Below are 21,962 nucleotides of genomic sequence, written 5' to 3'. Positions count from 1 at the left end.
TTTCTGGAACCTTCCACCTCTGTGCTTCTCCAAGTGGTAGATAAACTTTGAAAAGCCATTAGGTCTTGAATTAGACAGCCAAATCAAAGCTGGGACGATGAATCGAACACCATCTTTCACCAGAGAAAGAGATCAGCGAGTCACTGCGCCAACACAGGGCTTTGCTGTTTGCCAACAAGGGACAACCCCAGGACTCGTTCCCATGGCACAGAGAGGGCCTCAGAGATTTCCTCTGGAGAAGTTTCTACGAGGCCGCTTGTGCTACCCCGGGATGGTGGGGCCGAGTCTGAGGACTGTGGAGACAGGAGTAACGGAACTTGCTTTTACTTTGCCCTGTTTTATCAAGCCTGCTAAGGAGGAACATGGTCTGTTGAACTAAATTCTTATCCAAACAATACAATCAACTTCCTCCTCCTCCTTTTCCTTTTCCTTCTCCTCCTTTTCCGGCTCCCTGAAGCTTCCAGAAAGTAAATTTTTCATCTTTCATTCAATATTACTTCTGTGCCTGCTGAGACTCCGGTGTATATCTCTGCTTAGAGGCGGGTATCAGCCTCCAAACTGTGATGTGATTTGAAGAATGGTGGAGGGCCAATCTATCCAAGCGCTGGACACTATAATTTAAAAAAATTACTCACCAGATAGTTCCAATGTTATTAAACTATATTAAAGTGTAAGAGAGAAAGACGGCCTTCAGACTCATTTTTACAAACCCAGTATTATATGGAGACCAAAGCCTGAAAAATATAGCAGCTGAAGAAACTACAGACAAATTTCACTCATGAATATGGATTTTAAAAATTAGAAAAACTCCGCATTCATTTCTGATAAAATCTCTTAATTAAAAAGAGAAATATTTCCTTAACATAATAAATATATGCAGTCAAACCAAAAGCAGCATCACATGTAATGGTGAAATACTAAAAAGACACCCAGTAAATCTAAGAGAAGGACAAAGATGGCCACATCACCACTACTATGTCCCATTCTCCTGAAGGTATAAGCCAATGCAATAATAGAAGGGAAAGACATAGGAAGTAAAAAAAATATTAGTAAACAAGATTTTCATTAATTGTAGATATTATGATTACATACTTTGAAAACTTAAGAGTAAGACAATTGAGTCCTGGCCGGGTAGCACAGCGGGTTAGAGCATCGTCCCAATACACCAAGGTTGAGGGTTCAATCCTCGGTCAGGGCATGTACAAGTGGAATAACAAATCGATGTTTTCTCTCTCCCTTTCCCTTCCTCTCTCTAAAATCAACTTTTTAAATTTAAAATTATAAAAACGAGTAAGACAATTGCAAAATAAATATATGAAAGTGAACAGCTGTCCTATAAATGACTCAGATCTGAGAAAACAGAATTCTAAGATGGCAATGGGAAAGATAAGAATCAAACTCATTTCTGCTGTAGAATCCAATGCTAAGAATTGGGGGAACCAACGACCTTTGAAAGTGAAGGAGGGATAAACAAAAAGAACTAAATGAAACACTGTTTAAAAAGGCAGTTGGAAGCCCTGGCCAGCTAGCTCAGCAGTAGAGCTTCACTATTTATTTATTTATTTATTTAAGAGAAGAGAGAGAAAGGGAGGAGGAACAGGAAGCATCAACTCCCATATGTGCCTTGACCAGGCAAGCCCAGGGTTTCCGAACTGGCAACCTCAGTGTTCCAGGTTGACGCCTCATCCACTGCACCACCACAGGTCAGGCAGCAGTAGAGCTTCAGCCTGGCGTGTGGAAGTCCCAGGTTCGATTCACAGCCAGGGCACACAGGAGAAGCACCCATCTGCTTCACCCTTCACCCTCTCCTTTCTCTCTATCTCTCTCTTCCCCTCCCACAGCCAAGGCTCCATTGGAGCAAAGTTGGGCCGGGCACTGAGGACAGCTCCATGGCCTCTGCCTCAGGCACTAGAATGGCTCCTGCCACAAAGGAGCAACAGCCCAGATGGGCAGAGCATCGCCCCCTGGTGGGCATGCTAGGTGGATCCCAGTCGGGCACATGCAAGAGTCTGTCTCTCTGCCTCCCTGCTTCTCACTTCAGGAAAAAAAAAGGCAGTTGGAGCCCTAAATACCCTCCCTACTCCCTGTGCCACAACAGCAAAAGACTGAAGGTTTATTCTCTGGAAAGGGAAAACTTAGAGAGACTCTGGTCTGGAGGACACCGGGCACACTTGAGGGCAAAGGAACAGATGAAAACATCTGTGAGTATTAGACGCTGAAGCTTCTGCCCTCCTCTGCCTCTGCTTCTAAAAGATGGCAGCCTGGCTTTTACCCTTCCAGAAGGAGACAGGAAAAGATTTATCTGGGGAATCTGACCAGCTCACAAGGAAAGATATAAAGATAGAGACACCAAAGTTTCTCCCAATGATACCATAGGCAGAATGCCCCACAAACCCTTCCCTGGGCAGTCAAAGCTTCCAGTCAGCTTAAATGGGAGTAGATGACCCAAGATCACCAGGCATCTGAGGAAAACTTCTAACATGAAACATAGAAACTAAAATGTGCAAACAGAAAAAGGAACTCAGAGGAAGTGGATTGATTAAGAAAGCAGAGAAGAAAGCAACAACAAAACCAAAAAAGCTATAACTGATATCCTTAGCAAAATGAAAAGATATTGTTGATATTGCCTCCATAAAATAAGAATAGAATCCTATAAAGAAAAAATACTCAGAGAAAAAGAGTGGGAGAGATGTGTTCAAATTTAAAGGAATAACATCAGAGATTTGTTTTTAACTTACAGAAGATTTGTAAGATGAAGTTGAGAAAATCTCCCAGAGTTAGAGCACAAGGAGATGGAAATTAGGAGAAAAAAAGTGAAGAAAATTAGCCCTGGCTGGGTAGGTCAATTGGTTAGAGCAGTGTCCCGATATACCAAGGTCGCAGGTTCGATCCCTAGTAGGGCACATACAAGAATCAACCAATGATATAGACAACAGTGTGGTGATTGCTGGGAGCGCTAGGGTGATGGAAGCAGGTATAGGGGAATAAATAAATAAATGATGATGGATGAAGACTTGACTTGGGGTGGGTGAACACACAAAACGGTGTACCAAGCTGTGTTGTAGAACACACCTTGAAACCTGTATTATTATATTAACTAGTGTCACCCCAATAGAGTTCAACTAAAAAGTAATAAAACAAAACAAAAAAAGAATCAACCAATAAATGGAACAATAAATCAATGTTTCTCTCTCTGTATCTCTCTAAAAATTAAAAAACAAACAGATTTAATGAGGAAAGGAGCGGGCAGTCTACTGTATACGAGTGTGGGCCTGTGTTCCATGAAAGGGAGCCCACGCCTCGAGGGGCTCCTTCTCTTAGGGCAAGCACGAGGACCACTTTTTTCATTTTTTTTATTCATTTTTTAGAGATGAGAGAGAGAGACAGAGAGAGAGAGGAGAGACAGAGAGAGAAGGGGGGAGGAGCTGGAAGCATCAACTCCCATATGTGCCTTGACCAGGCAAGCCCAGGGTTTCAAACTGGCGACCTCAGCATTTCCAGGTCGACGCTTTATCCACTGCGCCACCACAGGTCAGGCCACGAGGACCACTTTTTCAGCGAAGCACAGCTTGGACATTTGGGCCATCTGGACAAGGTGGCAGCCAGAGTTTAGACACAATGTGCAGCAAACAAGGCACTCATCTCTGTGCAAAATTTAAGAAAGCACCAAAACCTCGGTAATCAAGATAAATTACATTTTAATGTAATATTTTAAAATAAAAATTAATGTATAATTCAATATGATTTCTCATGGTGCAGTTACTGAGCCTATCTTAATTTTAAATTTTGATTTTTTGTTCATCATAGATTTTTTTGCATTAATTTTGATTTTTTTAAAAAATATGGTATGGTATTAAATTTTATTTTATTTGATTATTGAAATTTAAGTGCCCTCTTTTTTTTTTTCTTTAATTTAATTTTATTTATTTATTCTTTGTATTTTTCCGAAGTTAGAAGCAGGGAGGCAGTCAGACAGACACCTGCATGCGCCCAACCGGGATCCACCCAGCATGCCCACCAGGGGGCAGTGTTCTGCCTATCTGAGGCGTTGCTCCACTGCAATCAGAGCCATTCTAGCACCTGAGTCGGAGGCCATGGAGCCATCCTCAGCGTCCGGGGCCAACTTTTGCTCCCGTGGAGCCTTGGCTGCAGGAGACAAAGAGAGAGATAGAGAGAAGGGAGAGGGAGAAGGGCGGAGAAGCAGATAGGCGCTTCTCCTGCATGTCCTGGCTGGGAATCAAACCCGTAACTTCCACCCGCTGGGCCGAGGACCTATCGCTGAGCCAACCGGCCAGGGCCTTAAGGTCCCTCTTAACTCAGCCCTTTCACCTAATTTACTGTGTCATCTGGGAAAGCCAGATGCCAGTGCCTGAATGGGGGACCCCCCCCACCCCACCCCCACCTTGTTCTACCGACAACCAGTGCAGTTGCAGCCCTGCCCACCGGGAGAAGTAGACTAAACTAGCCAGAATGAGCACTTTTGGACAATCATTATACCACAAAGATGTTCACTGAAGCAGTCATCAGATAGAAAAGAGTTGAAATAACCTAAATGACCATCAATATCAACTAGTAAAACTTTTAAAAAGGATTTCTATGAACCTGTAAAAAAGAATAAGCAAGACATAAAAGGTGGAGGGACAGGCAAGGTACAGAACAAATCATATAGAATGTGTCCATTTCAATACTGAAGACATAGTATATAATATTAATAATATTAGTGCAGCGCTTTCTATGTGCCAGACTCATTTAACCCCCACCAGCGCCCTGTGCAGCAGATACTATTGCTATCCCCATTTACAAACAGGAAACTCAGATCCAGAGAAATTAGGCAACCCTTCCCAGGTCACCCAGCTGGCAACCCGAAGAGCCAGGACTTGAACACACAGATAAATATTTGTGTATGTCCAAATGTAACCCTTAATGGTGGTATCTCTGCACAGTGAGATTGAGAGCCTAAGGTCTTTTAGATAGTTTGAATTTTCTTTTTGACAGTTAGGGTTGCGAGATAAAATATTTTACATTTGAATTTCCAAGACAGAACAAATTAATTGTTAGTATAAGTACATCCCTTGCCATAGTTGGGGAAAAATTGCTGCTTCTCTGAGATTCAAATTTAATTGGGTGTCTCGCATTTGTATTTGCTAAACCTGGCAACCTACTTATTATAATGAGCTTTCATTTACAAAGCCGGCAACTCCCTTGGTCCTGCACAATGAAATGTCAATTCTCCAGGAATGTGCCCATAATCTGATAAGGGTACACTTCAACAGGTGACACTGCTGACATTGCTATATTCGATTTCCACATATTAATTAGAGGTGATTCAGGGTGCCTGAAGCTCTATCTTCCCTTGATTTTTCTGACTGAAAAGGAGTAAGTTATCAACAAGGAGAAAACTCAGTATCCTCCAATATACAGTTTGGCTCTGTCTCCGGCACCTGGAGGACTCACCCTGGACCAGGCAGGGGCTTTTGTTCCTCAAGCGCCCTACCGCTAGAGAGTAGGCAAGTGGGCATAGGTATGGATGGCCATGTAGACCCCTGGAACACGAACCCCACAGCTGGGTGCTGCATTAGAATTTGCACAGGGTCTGAACCACAGGCCTCGCAAGCCTTGCAGGCAGCTGTAGGTGCTGCCCTTCCTCTGGGTCCACATCACAGTAGAATAGGTGTCTCCTTGCGCCAGGGTGACTAGAGTCTCTTTGGGATTCCTAAGGGAGGGGAAGAAATTGGCTTCAGACTTCCGGTTGTGAGGATGCCGAACACCATAACTCCTTTGGAATGTCAACTACTTACTGCTTACTGAATCCTCAACAGCAAAGGGACAGACATCAAGCACTTCGGCGTCCCAGCGGGACTCAGTCGTGTCCAAACAAATACAAGCTCCATTGTTACAGAAGAGGAACCCCAGGGATGGGAGAAGCGGCTCACCACCCCGCGCGACCGAGGCCAACCTTGGGCAAGCGCGCCCCCTGCAGGCACGCAGCATCATTGCCCAGGAGGCGCCCTCTTATTCAGAGCCATGTCATTAAGGTGACCAACTCTTTTACAATGAAAAGGACAAAAAAAATTGAAGAAAACAATATCGTAAATAAAAGAAACATTTTATTCATTGCAAAAATAATACACTATAATATGATAAATGCATAATAAAAACATTTGTAATATTTTATATTGTAATTATGCTTACATGCCTATTAATTTTTATCAATAATTGTAAGAAAAAAGTATTCATTTAGTAAAACTAAATATCAAACAAAACCACTAATTTGGAGTGATATTTGGGTGTATTTATCATTTTCTAATTAAAAAATGTCTGTTTTAATGCAACTGTTTAATCAAAATGCATTATTTATAGATATGGTTAGATTTCCACTTTAAAACTCGAATTTTTAGAAAATACTTGTAAATAAAATTATATGTATTTAAAAATTATTAAATAGATAATAAATTAATAAAATGTGAATTGTGCTTACTTGTTTATGATTGAATATTCACTAAGAAAGAAATAATCATGAGTCTACAATGTCGTATATGCCCTGTCATGTTTCAGTAAGAAGTACACACCCCATTAAAATTAATAAAAAAAATATTATAATAAATATGTATGCTGCTAAGTGGGTACTAGACTTATTGGCGGATCACTTTGTAAGTTATTTAAATGTCTAACTACTATGCAGTACACCTGAAACTAATGTAATATTGAATGTTAACTGTATTTGAAAAATTTTAAAAAAAATTAAAAGCCTAAAAAAAATAAAATAAAATAAAAAGAAGTACACAAAGCCATTTGCACGCTCCGTATATCGCGCACTCTCTCAAGGTCTCCCGTGCGGAGCGCATGTGTCTCATAATCCCATCTCGCCACACTGCTCTGATCCTTGACGAATCGTCATGTCAAATACAAATATGTCACATCACCCGCAATGGATCAACTCTACATCAATCGCATACGGATTAGCCTTCCAATATTAAAAAGGAGGACACTTTTCAAGGGAGGATGGAACTTATAAAAGGACTGTCCTCCCTAAAGAAGGATGACTGGTCACCTTCTCACCCACCCTGATTTCTATCAATACAACCGCCCTGGGTGGCAGGCGGTATTCTTACACCTCGTCTGGTGGGGGCTCCTTTGAGAGGAGAATGAAGGGTCTTGTCCCAGTGGGCAGATTAAATGCAGTTCTTATGACATGAACCTGGACTCTAGAGAAAAAACAAGACATTCTCTCATGAAGTAAAGTGTCTGGCCTGGGATTAATGTGTAGGCCACTGGCTTGGCTGCTTGATTCAACTGTGGGGAAAATCTGACAAAATTAAGTTCCTGGTTCCTCATGTGGAGGCCACCAAATCCCTTCTGAGGGGTCCCTTTGGAATAAAGCCTACCCCTTGATGTTCTGACAAGATAAGGGAGGAGAGCAAGGGGACACATGACACCCAGGTGGGGCCAGGGCTCAAAACATTTAACAGCCAATATGCTATCCTCAGCAGCCCATGAGGTTGGCCTTTCCTCGCCTGCCTGGAGGTAACACCACACCCATTGCTGAAAGCTGCATTATACCTCCCTGCCACCCAGGCCATCAAGAACAAAGGCATGTTCACAATGATTTATGCTTAATTAGGTAAAAACAGCCATTATGGAATCAACTCTTAGCTTCCTTAGAAAGCTGTGCAGAAATATGGCATTCTTGATTCCTCACCATCTAGTTTAGAAACACAATTTTAGGCCCTGCTGGTTGGCTCAGTGGTAGAGCATCGGCCTGGTGTGTGGAAGTCCTGGGTTCAATTCCCAGCCAGGGCACACAGGAGAAGCACCCATCTGCTTCTCCACCCTTCCCCCTCTCCTTTCTCTCTATCTCTCTCTTCCCCTCTCGCAGCCAAGGCTCCATTGGAACAAAGTTGGCCCAGGCCTGAGAATGGCTCCATGGCCTCCACCTCAGGCGCTAGAATGGCCCCAGCCTCAACGAAGCAATGCCCCAGATGGGCGGGGCATTGCCCCCTGATGAGCATGCCAAGTGGATCCCGGTCAGGGCACATGCAGGAGTCTCTCTCTACTTCCTTTCCCCTCTCTGAAATTAAAAAAAAGGAAAAAAAAGAAAAAGAAAAAACAACAGCCACATACTCTAATTAACAACATTCAAATTATACAGTATTTGCAGATCAAAGCCCAGATAGGTATAAGCTCAACCACTGAAGGATTCAACTATTGACAAAAATAAGCATTGGGCGGAAGTAAATGCCAATAGTAATTGTCATGTGCAGATCTTAGATTACTGGAAATGATTTTTCAAAAAAAGTATAATAGTGTCCTTTTAGCAGTGAAAAATGAACACATTCATCCTTTCTAATCTACATTGAGTTTAAGTGCTTCACCTTCAACTGTTCCTGCAGGTTCTGACTGTGGGTGCCATATTGAACTACTCCCCTGAAAATGGGAAAAGATAAAACTACCATCCAGGCTAAAGACTAGAATCTCCTGTGAGAAATAGGACCAGACTAAGAGGAGAGACCTGTAGATTTTGCTATCAGAGACTTCTCAACAAAACGTCCCAGACAGACCATCCTAAAGCAGATTTCACCACCGATATGCCCTACCCATGCTTTCAGAACATCTCATCTACCACTCTTGAAATATCGTCTACTCTTGAAAATGAGCCTACAACTACCCATGAAAGCCTCTAATATGAAAAACAAAGATCAAACTAACTGAAAAAAAGAAATCAGATAAAACTGAAAATATACAAGAGGGAAGAAAACTTTAACAACAAAACAAAAACCCATACCTGCCTGACCAGGAGGTGGCACAGTGGATATAATGTCAGACTGGAATGCAGAGGACCCAGGTTTGAAACCCTGAGGTCGCCAGCTTGAGCACAGGGTTGCTGGCTTGAGTGTGGGATCATAGACATGACACCATGGTTCCTGGCTTGAGCCCAAAAGTCACTGGCTTGAGCCCAAGGTTGCTGGCTTGAGCAAGGGGTCACTCGCTCTGCTGGAGCCCCCTGGTCAAGACACATACAAGAAAGCAATCAATGAAGAACTAAGGTGCTGCAACGAAGAACTGATGCTTCTTCTCTCTCTCCCTTCCTGTCTGTCTGTCCCTCTCTCTGTCTCTGTTACACACACACACACACACACACACACACACACCTATATTGAAATCCTTAGAGACTAGCTATTAAAACCATGAAATAAGAACAAGATATTATTTTTAAGAGTGGTCAATGAACAAAATTGAGTTCCTGTACATTAAAAATTCATTAAAAGGATTGAAGATAAAGTTCAGAAAATCTCCCAGAAAGAAAAACAAAGAGACAAATTAATGGAAGTAGGAGAGAAAAGATAAGAGAAATAGACTAGCCCAGGAGTTCCAGGAGAAAAAAAGAGAGAAAAATAAGAGGGAATATTATTTTTAAAAACTAATTCTTTAAAATCTCCAAGACCTTAAGGACATGAGTTTTCATATTGAGAAGACCAACTTAGTGCTCAGCACCAAGACTGACCCACATTAAATAACATCATTGTGAAATTTCAGAACAATAGGGATAAAAAAAATAGATCCTTTAGGTTTCCAGAGATAGAAAAACATATCAGAAATAAAGAATCAGAAGTCAGAATGGCTTTAGATTTCTCAGTAGAAATATTGGAAGATAGAAGACAACTGGGAACGGCCTTCAAAATTCTGGAGGGAAATTATTTCCAACATAGAATTGTATACTAAGACAATCTATTCATCAAGTGGAAAAGTAAAATAAAAATTATTTCATAATTTCAAAGCCTCAAAAATTAATTTTCATGCGACCTTTCTTAGGTAGCTACTTGAATATATGCTTCACCATAATGAGGTAAAAATTCTAAGTGAAGGCTGAACACTTGTTTTGATCATTTCTTCATATGACAATAATTTTGTAATATTCTTCTACAGTTAGGAAGATAATTCAGTCTTTTCTTGAGCATAGTTAATAAAAATTTGTTTTTATTTTTGAAAGTAGAGATTTATAAAACAATTTCAAGCCCTGGCCGGTGGCTCAGAGGATAAAGCATCAGCCTGGTGTATGGATGTCCTGGGTTCGATTCCTTGTCAGGGCACATAGGAGAAGTGACCATCTGCTTCACCCCACTCCCTTTTCTCTTTCTCTTCCTCTTCCCCTCCCACAGCCAGTGGCTCAATTAGTTTGGGTATGGCCCAAGGGAGTGAGGATAGCTCTGTTGGACAGCATCAGCCTCAGGCACTAAAAATAGCTCAGTACTTGAGCATCCACCCTAGATGGGGTTGCTAGGTGGATTCCAGTGGGGCACATGTGGGAGTCTGCTTCACTATCTCCTCTCCTCTCACCTGAAAAAAAATTTTTTTTAAAGTAAAAAATCCAACTTCACATATACATAGTACTGATGTAATAAACACAGGTTAAAACAGAATTCTGATAAATTCTATTTATGTGTTTCCCACTGAAAAAGAAAAATTGTACAGTGCATTTATAATTGTTATGTGTTGCATTATTCAGCATATTTCTGCTAATAGAAAACTGAATTGCTGAGACCAAATCCATCAGTTGTAATTTCTTACATCTAATGAATGGACAAAAAATTCTACTGACTAGCTTCTGGCTCCATTACATTCAGACTTTGTTTTTCCGTTCCTTCTCATCTACTTCTGCTGCCAGGGACCACAGGACATGTTCATATCCTCCGACCCTGCACCTTCAGGTTACAACACAGGGTGAATTAGCACAATTGGAGGGAGGAATATTCCTGGAGCAATTCCTACAGGGTTGATTGGCACTGATTTAACTTTATACAGATGTGATGCAAACTGCAAAAATAAATCCAATTAAACCTAAACTAAATGGATCTCCAACTTACTTTCCCTTGGTTGTACCCCAGAACTTGAATGTGAAAGAATTGTGACAGACAGAAAATTGGATAGGAAAGAGTGAATTGAATAAGTCACAATTCAAATACCCTACGTTGCCAATTTTACAAAACTCATGATCATGTGAATACATCGCTGAGGAAATGAGGCCTCCTGAAGCATAAGTTTCACTAGCTTCACAGGAAATCTACTGTTGGCTAACAGGGCAACCAGTGCATTCAAAGTAGGTCAGAAAACTCCAGGAGAGGTTTCTAAAAAATAAGATTTATAGGCCTGACCTGTGGTGGCGCAGTAGATAAAGCGTTGACCTGGAAGGCTGAGGTCGCCGGTTCAAAACCCTGGGCTTGCCTGGTCAAGGCACATATGGGAGTGGATGCTTGCTGCTCCCCCCTTCTCTCTCTCTCTCTCCTTTACAAAAAAAATGAATAAATGTAAAATATTTTTTTAAAATGTTAAAAAAAAAGAGATAAGATTTATAGACAACTGGATATGTCTCAGTATAATGAGAGATTTAGCAATTGGTGGAGAGGGCTTGAATATTCTGGTGTGTTCAAATAAAACTATAAAAATGAAAACTAAGACAATTATTAACTCCATGAAAAACAGAAAGTTGATCTGTGGGGGAGTCATTATAAATTACTGCATGACTCAGCTATAAATAACTTTTATCAGCGTGGTAATATAAACGGAAAATTCACCCATCTACATCACAATGTTACCAGACTGGGAGGAGGAGGAATGGGAAGCGTGGTGTATGGTGGGGACAAGGACTGAAAGAGAGTGATCTTTTGTAGCAGACAATGCATAAATAATGTCTAAAATGGAAAAAAATCAAGGAGCAATATAAGAAAGCTATTTTGAGAAAATGGAAGAACAATGTAACTCTTGAAATTTGCACTCATGTGAGTATGTCTGTGGGACTGATAAAATCTTAGAGCTAGACCCTGGATTACAGGATAGGATATGTGTTGTTGTTGTTTTTATGATGGAATTTGTTTATTTATTTATTTTTAATTGCTTTGAGAGCAGGAAAGAGAGAGCCAGACAGGAAGGGAGACAGAGAGTGAAGGAGGAGAGAGAATGAGAACCATCAACTCATAGTTGTTTCGTTTTAGTTGTTTATTGATTTCTTCTCATACGTGCCTTGACCAGGGAGCTCAAGCTGAGCCAGTGACCTCTTGCCCAAGCCAGCGGCCTTTGGGCCCAAGACAGCGACCTTGGGCTTCAAGCCAGCAAACTTTGGGTTCAAGCCAACAACCTTGTGATCATGTTGATGATTCCATGCTCATGCCAGTGACCTCGGGATTACAAACTGGGGTCCTCAGCATCCTGGGGTGATGCTCTACCCACTGCACCACCATGGTCAAGCTCAATTAACAAACTTTTTAAAAGGATAGCCAAAGGCTCAATTCTTATTAGGGAGTTTATTAGGTCTGAAGGAATAATATAAATGGTAAAAAGACTAAAGGAGCAAAGTTAGGCTCAGAGTGGACAGGACTATGGAAAAGGCCCATTTGAGTGGCCACCTATCACACCCAGGCATGTAGGGCCAATCAATTACTTAGAACTTCTCAAGGAAATTATTCTATACATGAACTTGATTATTTTAATTACAAAAAGAATAAAAAAATTAATTTTCCTTGAAATTAGGACATAGCGGGAACAACATGACCTAGAAGGAATATGAGCCTTAGACTTAGAGAAAGCTTAGTCCAAATGCCAGCTCTGCTTCTAATCTAACCATGTTACTGAATTGACTAGCCATTTATGCATATGACACCACCTCTAAATTTACCTCTAAAACATTTAGTTCACAATCCTGCAGGTCAGCAATTCAGGCCAGTTCTTCCGGTCTCCCTGGATTCCCTTCGGTGCCTGCAGCTACCCAGGGGTCAGCTCAGTGGCTCTGCTTCCAGGAATCGGCAAGCTGCTTGTTAACTTGTGTATCTCCATTCTCCGTGTGGTTTCTCATTCTCCAGCAGGCTAGCCCTAACTTGTTCTCATGGAAAAAACAAGGTTCAAGAAAGAAGGTGGATGTGTACAAGACCTAGGGACATAGGTGGTACACTGTCACGTCTGCCTGCATTCTGTTCTCTGAAGCAAGTCACAAAGGCCAGAGTCAGAGGATGGGAGGAAAACAGACTGCACTCAGACTGGCAGAGTGATACTGCAAAAACAGTGGCTACAGGGAGGCTGTTAATTAAGGCCATAAAACTGCAGTCAATTTACCACAGCGACTTTGGGCAAATTATTTTCATAAGCCTCAGTTTCATCATGTCTTAACTGAAAGTAACACCAAGCTGAAACGGTTTTAATAAAGAATAGGAATAATATGCCTGTTCCTGTTACTAGTGAGCATCACATTTATTACTTTATCTGAAAACTTTCTGCCATAAAGCCATAGCTTTCTTCTTGTTCTTAATTCTTTGCAATCTGTTTCAACCTCAGGGCCTTTGAAACTGTTTCCTTTGTCTAAAATGCTCTTGTCAGCCTGACCTGTGGTGGCGCAGTGGATAAAGCGTCACCCTGAGTGCTGAGGTCACCACCCCAGAAACTCTGGGCTTACCTGGTCAAGACACATATGGGAGTTGATGCTTCCTGCTCCTTCCCCTGCTTCTCTCTCTCTCTCACCCTTCTCTAAAATGAATAAATAAAAATCTTTAGAATGTTCTTGTCCCAGATATTCATGTGACTAACTCTTTGCACTCAGGGCTCAGTTCAATTCTCCCCTCCTCAGCTCTGCCTCCCTGACCGAAATATCCAATGCTCCCACTCCCCATCACCACCTTCCATAAATTTTCTATTGATTTCCCTTTAACATCTGTCAATATCTAAAAATCATACTATATTCATCTGCTTATTTTTCACTGCCCATTTCTTCTACTAAAATACAAGCCTGCCTGACCCGTGGTGGCACAGTGGATAAAGCAACAACCTGGAACGTTGAGGTTGCCAGTTTGAAACCCTGGGCTTGCCTGGTCGAGGCACATACAAGAAATAATCAACGAACAACTAAAGTGAAGCAATTATGAGTTGCTACTTCTCTTCCCCTCCTCTCCATCCACTCTCTATAAAATCAATAAATAAAATCGTTCTAGAAAAATACAGGTTCATTGAAAGCAGTAATCCTGCCTGTTTGTAATTTATTTCTCCAATTAGTAAGAACTCAGCTGGCACTTGGAACTCAATAAAATATTTGTTTAATTAATTACCTAACTAACTGTCCATCGAACAGATAAAAATGGCACTAGGTCAGGCTCTGAAGGAATGGCACTTACGTGGAGAACTTCTTCTGAGGTGGTAGGACTGACCTCCAGGGGATGAGGCCGAGAGACCCAAGAAAGAGGCTGACAACTCCAGAGTTTTAAAAAAAGTTTATTAAGGAAACTTACCAACAGAATCAGAGCCTTGGGCAGCGGCAAGGCTATGGATCTCCGCACCCCAGAGGGAATGGGTGGCTTGATACATATTATACAGGCACTAGGAACACAGGCGGCTTATAACCAAATGGCATATGCTTTTTTTTTTTTTTTTGCCATCTGTTTTCATGACTCAACAAGCTTCATTTTTGCAATTTAGCTTTCTGACTCAGTGCTTGTGCCTTCAATAACTTCACAACTTTCTGCTCCTCAATGAGGAAAGCACGCCTGATCCTGTCACGGGCACATTTAGCACACATGGATCCACCTAGGCCCTGCTGACATGTGCCTTCATTTTGGACAACCTCGTTAGGACTTCAGGTCCCACAGCACCGACACCACGAAGCCCCCCTGGGCACATGCCACCTGCAGAGTTTGGTGCTTAACCAACCTTCTTGGTATAAAGGTAAACAATTCTATTACCAGGGGTTCCAGACAGCCTAGTTTTGTTAGAGGATGTATTGCAGGTCAGCCTCTGACGGTATGTCACATGCTGGACCGTTGGGAATGCCTTACACCATCCCCGGAAGAGTGGCATTTGCTTTTTAAGAGATGCATTTTCCAAAGCAGTGAATAACTTTAAAAAACAACTTCTTTTTCTTCTTTTCCAAGTGAGACGAGGGGTTATAGAGAGACAGACTCCTGCATGCACCCCCACCAAAAGCCACCCCACAACCCCGTCTGAGGCTGATGCTCTGCCCATGTTGCAACTGAGCTATTTTTTAGCACCTGAGGCAGAGGCTCCACAGAGCCATCCTCAGCGCTGGGATCCTATGTGCTGGAACCAATCGAGCCATGGCTGTGGGAGAGGCAGAGAGAGGGAGAGCAAGAGAAAGAGAGGGAGAGGAGAGGGAGAGGTAGGAGTGGAGAAGCAGATGATCACTTCTCCTGTGTGCCCTGACCAGGAATCGAACCTAGGACATCCACATGCCGGGCCAACACTCTACCACTGAGCTAACCAGCCAGGGCCAGTAAATAACTTAACGGACCTACTTCTCTATGTAAGAACATTCTTTTCAGCTGATATGCCCCCCCCCCCGGGTGACCTAGTTATCTCTGAGAGCAACATGCTACTTCCTCTTCTTCTTCTTCTTTTTTTTTTTTTTAAAAGATTTTTATTTATCTATTCTAGAAAGAGGAGAGAGAAAGAAACAGAAAAGTGAGGGAAAGAGCGAGAAGCATCAAATAGCAGTAGTTGCTTCTGATATGTCCCTTGACCGGACAAGCTCAGGGTTTCAAAACAGTGACCTTAGCGTTCCAGGTCGATGCTCCGCCCACTGCGCCACCACAGGCCAGGCAGGACGTGCTTCTTAAGATGGTGTCATGGTTATGACAAGCACTAAAACCCATTTTGCCTAACAACATGGATTAGTTACTTTTGTAGAAGGAGAAATATGAAATTAGGTGAAGATTTAGGATCATGTCTGGGCCCAGTGAGAAGCCACAGTGAGAAGCCGGAAACAGAGGGAATACCCAGGGTATTTGGAAATGATAGGTGGCCACCCAAGGGGGCCTTTCTCACATCCCTGTCCATGCCAAGCCCCACTTTGCTCCTTTGGCCCTTTCACCGGTCACATTATTCTTTCTGACCTAGTAAACTTCCTTCTAGAAATTTATCCTCTGGCTATGCTCAAAAAGAGTTTGCCCATCTATATAAATAGGGAATTCCACTCAGTATTACTTTAACACAAAACCCTGGAAAGAGCCAGTGAGTTCATCAATAAGGTTAAATACATTATGATGCATTTATAGCGTGGAATACTATGTAGCCGTGAAAATGATGAAGTATTATTAGGTTAAAAATTAATATGGACTCCTGGTTTATTCATTAATTTAATAAATATGTAACCTGACCGGTGGTGGTACAGTGGACAGTGTATGGACCCAGAATGCTGAGGTCCCCAGTTGGAAACCCTGAGGTCTCTGCCTAAACGCGGTCTTGTTGGCTTGAGTGCGGGCTCACCAGCTTGAGCACAGGGTCGCTGGATTGAGCGTGGGATCATAGACATGACCCCATGGTCGCTGGCTTGAGCCCAAGGTCGCTGGCTTGAGCAAGGAATCTTTCACTCTGCTGTAGCCCGCCGGTCAAGGCACATATGAGAAAGCAATCAATGAACAACTGAGGAGCCGCAACGAAGAATTGATGCTTCTCATCTCTCTTCCTTCCAGTTTGTCTGTCCCTATCTGTCCCTCTCTCTGTCTCTCTCTCACACACACACAAAAAAAAGAAAGAAAGAAAGAAAAAAAAGCTTTGTTAATATTATAATACTGTTAACAACAATAACATGTCCCAGCCTGACCAGGCGGTGGCACAGTGGATAGAGCGTTGGACTGGGATTCAGAAGACCCAGATTTGAGACGCCAAAGTCGTCAGCTTGAGCGCGGGCTCATCTGATTTGAGCAAAAGCTCACCAGCTTGAGCCCAAGGCCGCTGGCTCGAGCAAGGGGTTACTCGGTCTGCTGAAGGCCCATGGTCAAGGCACATATGAGAAAGCAATCAATGAACAACTAAGGTGTTGCAATGCGCAACGAAAAACTGATTGATGCTTCTCATCTCTTCGTTCCTGTCTGTCTGTCCCTATCTATCCCTCTCTCTGACTCTCTCTCTCTGTCTCTGAAAAAAAATGTCCCAAACCTGGACTGGGTCAGAATTTTTTTTATTTTTTAGCCAAATATAATTCACGATCTCCTTCTGAAAATAAATTAGCATGCCTGATGAACTGTGTAAGCAATTTCCTGATAAACTCTAAGAGAATTGAAGACTTGTTCTAGGAAACTCATTTATTCCAACTGTCAGTCAAGTGTCCAATTATCTCTAACCAAATATAATTTTATGTTGTGTCTAATCTAATAATTATCTATTTCTGTAAAACATCCCCATCAAGAGTAAACTTTGAATTGTCTTGGTAGACTTATTTTCTTTTGCAGTAAACTTGTAATAAATTTTTATAAGTAGTCATAACTAACTTGCTTGGAAATATTTTCTTCAATAGCAGTTAAACATGTAAAACTTTTAAAAACCTGGGCCCTGGCCGGTTGGCTCAGTGGTAGAGCATCGGCCTGGCGTGCAGAAGTCCCGGGTTCGATTCCCGGCCAGGGCACACAGGAGAAGCGCCCATCTGCTTCTCCACCCCTCCCCCTCTCCTTCCTCTCTGTCTCTCTCTTCCCCTCCCGCAGCGAGGCTCCATTGGAGCAAAGATGGCCTGGGCGCTGGGGATGGCTCCTTGGCCTCTGCCCCAGGCGCTGGAGTGGTTCTGGTAGCAGCACAGCGATGCCCTGGGGATCGCGTCGCCCCCTGTTGGGCAGAGCGTCGCCCCCTGGTGGGCGTGCCGGGCAGATCCTGGTCGGGCGCATGCGGGAGTCTGTCTGACTGTCTCTCCCGGTTTCCAGCTTCAGAAAAATACAAAAAACAAAAAACAAACAAAAAAAACCCTTTAAAAACCTGGATGATGTTCACCTCCGTTACTAAAGGATGAGGGGATGATAAACGACCGGTTGTAGAACTACAGGAATAGAATGTAATTTGTTCATTTATAAGACAAGTATTTGAGCGCCTACCATATCCGAGGCTTTGAAAAATACTTGAGTGTCTACTACGTTCCTGACACTGTTCTATAACCTGCAGATACAAAATTGAACAGATGGGATTGGGAGAGTAAAACTACAATTCCCACAATATCTTGCTCTTCCGCCTCTTCCCAGGTGGGCGCTTCTTTCCAATTATTCTTTTCCCATGATTCTACTTGTGCAGAAAAGCCCCGCCTACTTAAATGCCTTATGCCCAGTCTCTCGTTAGGAGATGGACTACAACTCCCACAATGCCCATGGGCGTACCCTATAAGGGCTCGACTTCTTCCCGGCTGTGCCTAGTACGACTACGGTTCCCAGAATGCTTTGCTTCCTCTCTTGGGTGTTATTGCCCCTTTCCCGGTGCGGGACACGGTAGAAGCGAGGGAGGATGCCAGAAAAGGGGTGTCTTGTGTCCTTCCCCGGAGCAGGGACGAGGCAGTGACTTGACTCTTGGGCGCTGAGCCCGGGAGGGAACCCAGGAGGCCGCCGTCCCTTCTGACTTGCTCTACTTGCTCTCTCCACGCTACTTTCCGTCTTCTACACCCGCCGCCGGCTGGACGGCTCCGGACAGACTGTCTGGGGCAGAGGTGGCGATCTCGGCCACCGGGGCTGTGGCCAGGCCGCGGCCCTTGGGGCGGCGGTAGCGGCGTCAGCGCTGGGGAGGAGGACGAGAGAAGATGGCGTCGGAGCTGGAGCCGGAGGTGCCGGCCTTCGACCAGAGTCTGCCGGAATGTTCGGCTGAGAAGACCGCGGGGGTGAGTGCCGGGACCCGGGTGGGGACGTCCGGCCTTTGCAAGCCGAACCCCGTGGGAGGACTGACTCCTGGAAATGCCGGAGCGGCCGGGCCTTGACTCGGTGTAACCACCGCGTCCGGCTCTCCGGCCTCCCCTAGTGGGGAGCTGTCGGGGGAGGCCACCGATCCTGCCCCTTTCCTTCGCTCTTTATCCTCAAATAGCCCCCGGAGCTGCTCTGGGCACCAGCCGCCTTTCCAGTCCCTTTCTGCCCGGGAGAACAAGCAGCTTTTCATTATTCCTCCTTTCCCCACGCTCCCATTAAGTCCCCAGCACATTATGCCAGGTCCTGCAAGACGGGAGGAGAAGATTTCCTGGTGTTTTGGGTATAATCGCCCTACTTTCTCTGCCTGATTCCTTTTCCTGAGATCAGGAGGAGCGTTGGCTGCTCCACCGAAAAATGCCACCTTTCAACGAGTCCCTACTCTGTTTCTGGGACAGCCCTGAGCACCGAAGGATGCAAACGACACCGTTCTTCCTCTTTCCCCTCTTCCGTGCGTTTTTACACGGGTTTGGTCAGTCAACAGCGTTGATGAGTGTGCGGAAAGCAGTGTTTCGCCACACTTGCGGAGTGTGAGAAAGAAGTAGTGGGCGCTGGGAGCTCAAAAAACTAATTTTTCTAGGAGTTTTGGGGGTAGTTGGGTGGAGAACAAACATTACATTAAACTTTGAAAGACCAGCCTTCGATAAACAGAAGTTAATAATGTGAGGTTTGGTCACAGCATAGTGGGAACAAGTTATGCCCCAAACTAAAACCATTCAAACCCGGTGTTGCGCTTGATGTGTAGTAAGAATATGCTCGTGTAAAAATAAGTAGCAGGGTTGTAAGATGATTACTTTAATAATCTCGATGGCATCTTTCTTCAAAGACAGGAAACACCCATTAGAACAGATTGTCCAAAATGATTATGAATGGACCAAAACAGCTCAGGCCTCATCGCTAAGGCCTTCTGTTTAAAAAACTACTAGGAAGGAAGTGAATTTGGATCACAATGTAATGAACAAAAATTTAGCGGGTCGCTGTAGGGATGCTGGTCAGTGAGGAGTTATTTTGGGTGAATTGATGAGGACACTAAAGTCAGAGAGGATGGAACAAATGACAGGAGTAGAGGTGAAAAGTTTAAAGAAATATATAGTTGAATGATAAGCGTTTGCTTTTTTTTTTAACCGACTTGTTTAATCTAGGTCAATTTTCATTTATAGTACTTTCTGCTTAATATTACAACCACTCAAGGATTTCCAGCCCCAGGGGCCTTTCATTTAGCAAAGAGATTTAAAAAAGAAAAAGTGTTACAAGTAAACAGTAAAATGGCAATCATGGTTCTCTGTCTCCATGTCATCCCGTTAATATCCATATTGATAACTAATCTGGTATTTTCTTCAAAGTAATATTTTCTTTTACTCCCACCGAATTTCTCGTGTCTGTTGGCCCAGTGATACAGGCTGTGTACTCTTATTTTCAAAATCCTGCAAGTGCAACTACTAATTAGATCAGAACTTCAACTTGGTGAGGTTCCTGAGGAAACCAGTTGGAAAACCAGTGCCAGAGACCCGTGCACCTAGGTCTGGTTGAGTGCAATTCTCAAGCAGGTGCAACAGAGAAAATGGAGGGAAACGCAATCAGAATTTATTGATTTGGACTTAATTCTGCTTCTCTCACCTTTTCTCCCTCTTCCTCTTTCACTGGTTCCAGCTAGGGCCCAGGTGCTGAGGATAGCCCGGTTTGTCAGAGCTAGTCTACTCAGGTGCTAAGAATAGCTCTATTCAAGCACGGCCCCAGACACGGTTTCCAGGTGGATCCCAATTGGGGCGCATGCGGGAATCTGTCTCACGATCTCCCCTCCTCTCACCCAGCCAAGCTATCCTCAGTGCCTGGGGAGGACGTGCAAACCAATCAAGCCACTGGCTGCGGAAGTGGGAGAGAGGGGCAGAGAGAAGCGGATGGTCACTTCTCCTGTGTTCCCTGACCGGGAATTGAACTTGGGACATCCATACGCCAGGCTGGCGCGCTCTGTCCACTGAGCCACTAGCCAGGGCCTGTGAAGAGTTTATTGTGTGCATTCAACTTAAGTTCCAGCATAGCTCTTCATCACATATTAAAATGAATCAAGTTTGCCCTGGCCTGTTGTCTCAGTGGTAGAGCGTCGGCCTGGCGTGCAGGGGACCCGGGTTCGATTCCCGGCCAGGGCACATAGGAGAAGCGCCCATTTGCTTCTCCACCCCCACCCCCTCCTTCCTCTCTGTCTCTCTCTTCCCCTCCCGCAGCCAAGGCTCCATAGGAGCAAAGATGGCCCTGGTGCTGGGGATGGCTCCTTGGCCTCTGCCCCAGGCGCTAGAGTGGCTCTGGTCACGGCAGAGCATTGCCCCCTGGTGGGCAGAGCGTCGCCCACGTGCCGGGTGGATCCCAGTCGGGTGCATGCGGGAGTCTGTCTGACTGTCTCTCCTCGTTTCCAGCTTCAGAAAAATACAAAAAAAAAAAAAGAATCAAGTTTTCTCGGGTTAGAAGTCAGTTTGGGGGAGGGTAAACACTTAAAGAAAGTAGCTATTGCAGCCTTTGGAGCTCTGATACTGTGGCTTGTTGGGATCACATCCATTTGAAATTACTTAGTAAGCACTAGTGTCCTGGGAACCATTTTATTTACACATGGCTTCTCTTCTATTATGAGGAAGAAGGACTCTCCTAACTAGTATGCCTCACAAATAAAAGCATGTAAGCACTCTCAATACTTTTAAGTTTAGGATATTAAAGAGAACCTCCCTTCTCAGTCTTCTGTTTTTCTTGGTGGAACTGATTCCACAGGTACGACTTTTCTGACACTTTTTGAGTCTTATGTTGGGTGCTCCACAGATTTGATTATAATATGTTCCAATGGATGAGTAAGAAGTAATGTTGCCTGACCTGTGGTGGCGCAGTGGATAAAGCGTCGACCTGGAAATGCTGAGGTCGCCGGTTCAAAACCCTGGGCTTGCCTGGTCAAGGCACATATGGGAGTTGATGCTTCCAGCTCCTCCCCACCTTCTCTCTCTGTCTCTCTCTCCTCTCTCTCTCCCTCTCTGTCTCTCTCTCTCCCTTTCTCTCTCCTCTAAAATGAATAAATAAAATAAAAAAAAATAAAAAGAAGTAATGTTATTTTCCCCCAAGTATAAAAGAAATACATATTATTATAGAAGTTTTATGCCTTGGTTATTTTTTTGCTTAAAAATTTTTAACAGTTTTATATAGTATTCAAATACACAGTTTAATTCTGTAGTTTTTACTATATTTACAGAGTTGTGCAAACATCACCACAGTCAATTTTAGAACATTTTT

General features: G+C 43.6%; 1 protein-coding gene and 1 pseudogene across 5 annotated transcripts in view; one reads left to right on the top strand and one right to left on the bottom strand.

The window, feature by feature from the left end:
• Positions 1-14,434: 14,434 nt before the first annotated feature.
• Positions 14,435-14,829, bottom strand: LOC136388479 (large ribosomal subunit protein eL34-like; annotated as a pseudogene).
• A 3,347-nt stretch (positions 14,830-18,176) lies between these two features.
• The window catches only part of UBR2 (ubiquitin protein ligase E3 component n-recognin 2), a 110,152-nt gene continuing 106,366 nt past the window's right edge, over positions 18,177-21,962 (top strand). For all 5 annotated transcript variants that reach the window (XM_066359407.1, XM_066359405.1, XM_066359406.1 and 2 more), the window contains exon 1: positions 18,177-18,616. In XM_066359407.1, coding sequence (XP_066215504.1) covers positions 18,539-18,616 — 78 coding nt within the window. In that variant the 5' untranslated portion in view covers positions 18,177-18,538. The remainder of the gene's footprint in view (positions 18,617-21,962) is intronic.

Source organism: Saccopteryx leptura, chromosome 1 (genome assembly GCF_036850995.1).
Source record: "Saccopteryx leptura isolate mSacLep1 chromosome 1, mSacLep1_pri_phased_curated, whole genome shotgun sequence".
Lineage (NCBI taxonomy): Eukaryota > Metazoa > Chordata > Mammalia > Chiroptera > Emballonuridae > Saccopteryx > Saccopteryx leptura.
This window is presented reverse-complemented; position numbering and strand designations above follow the sequence as displayed.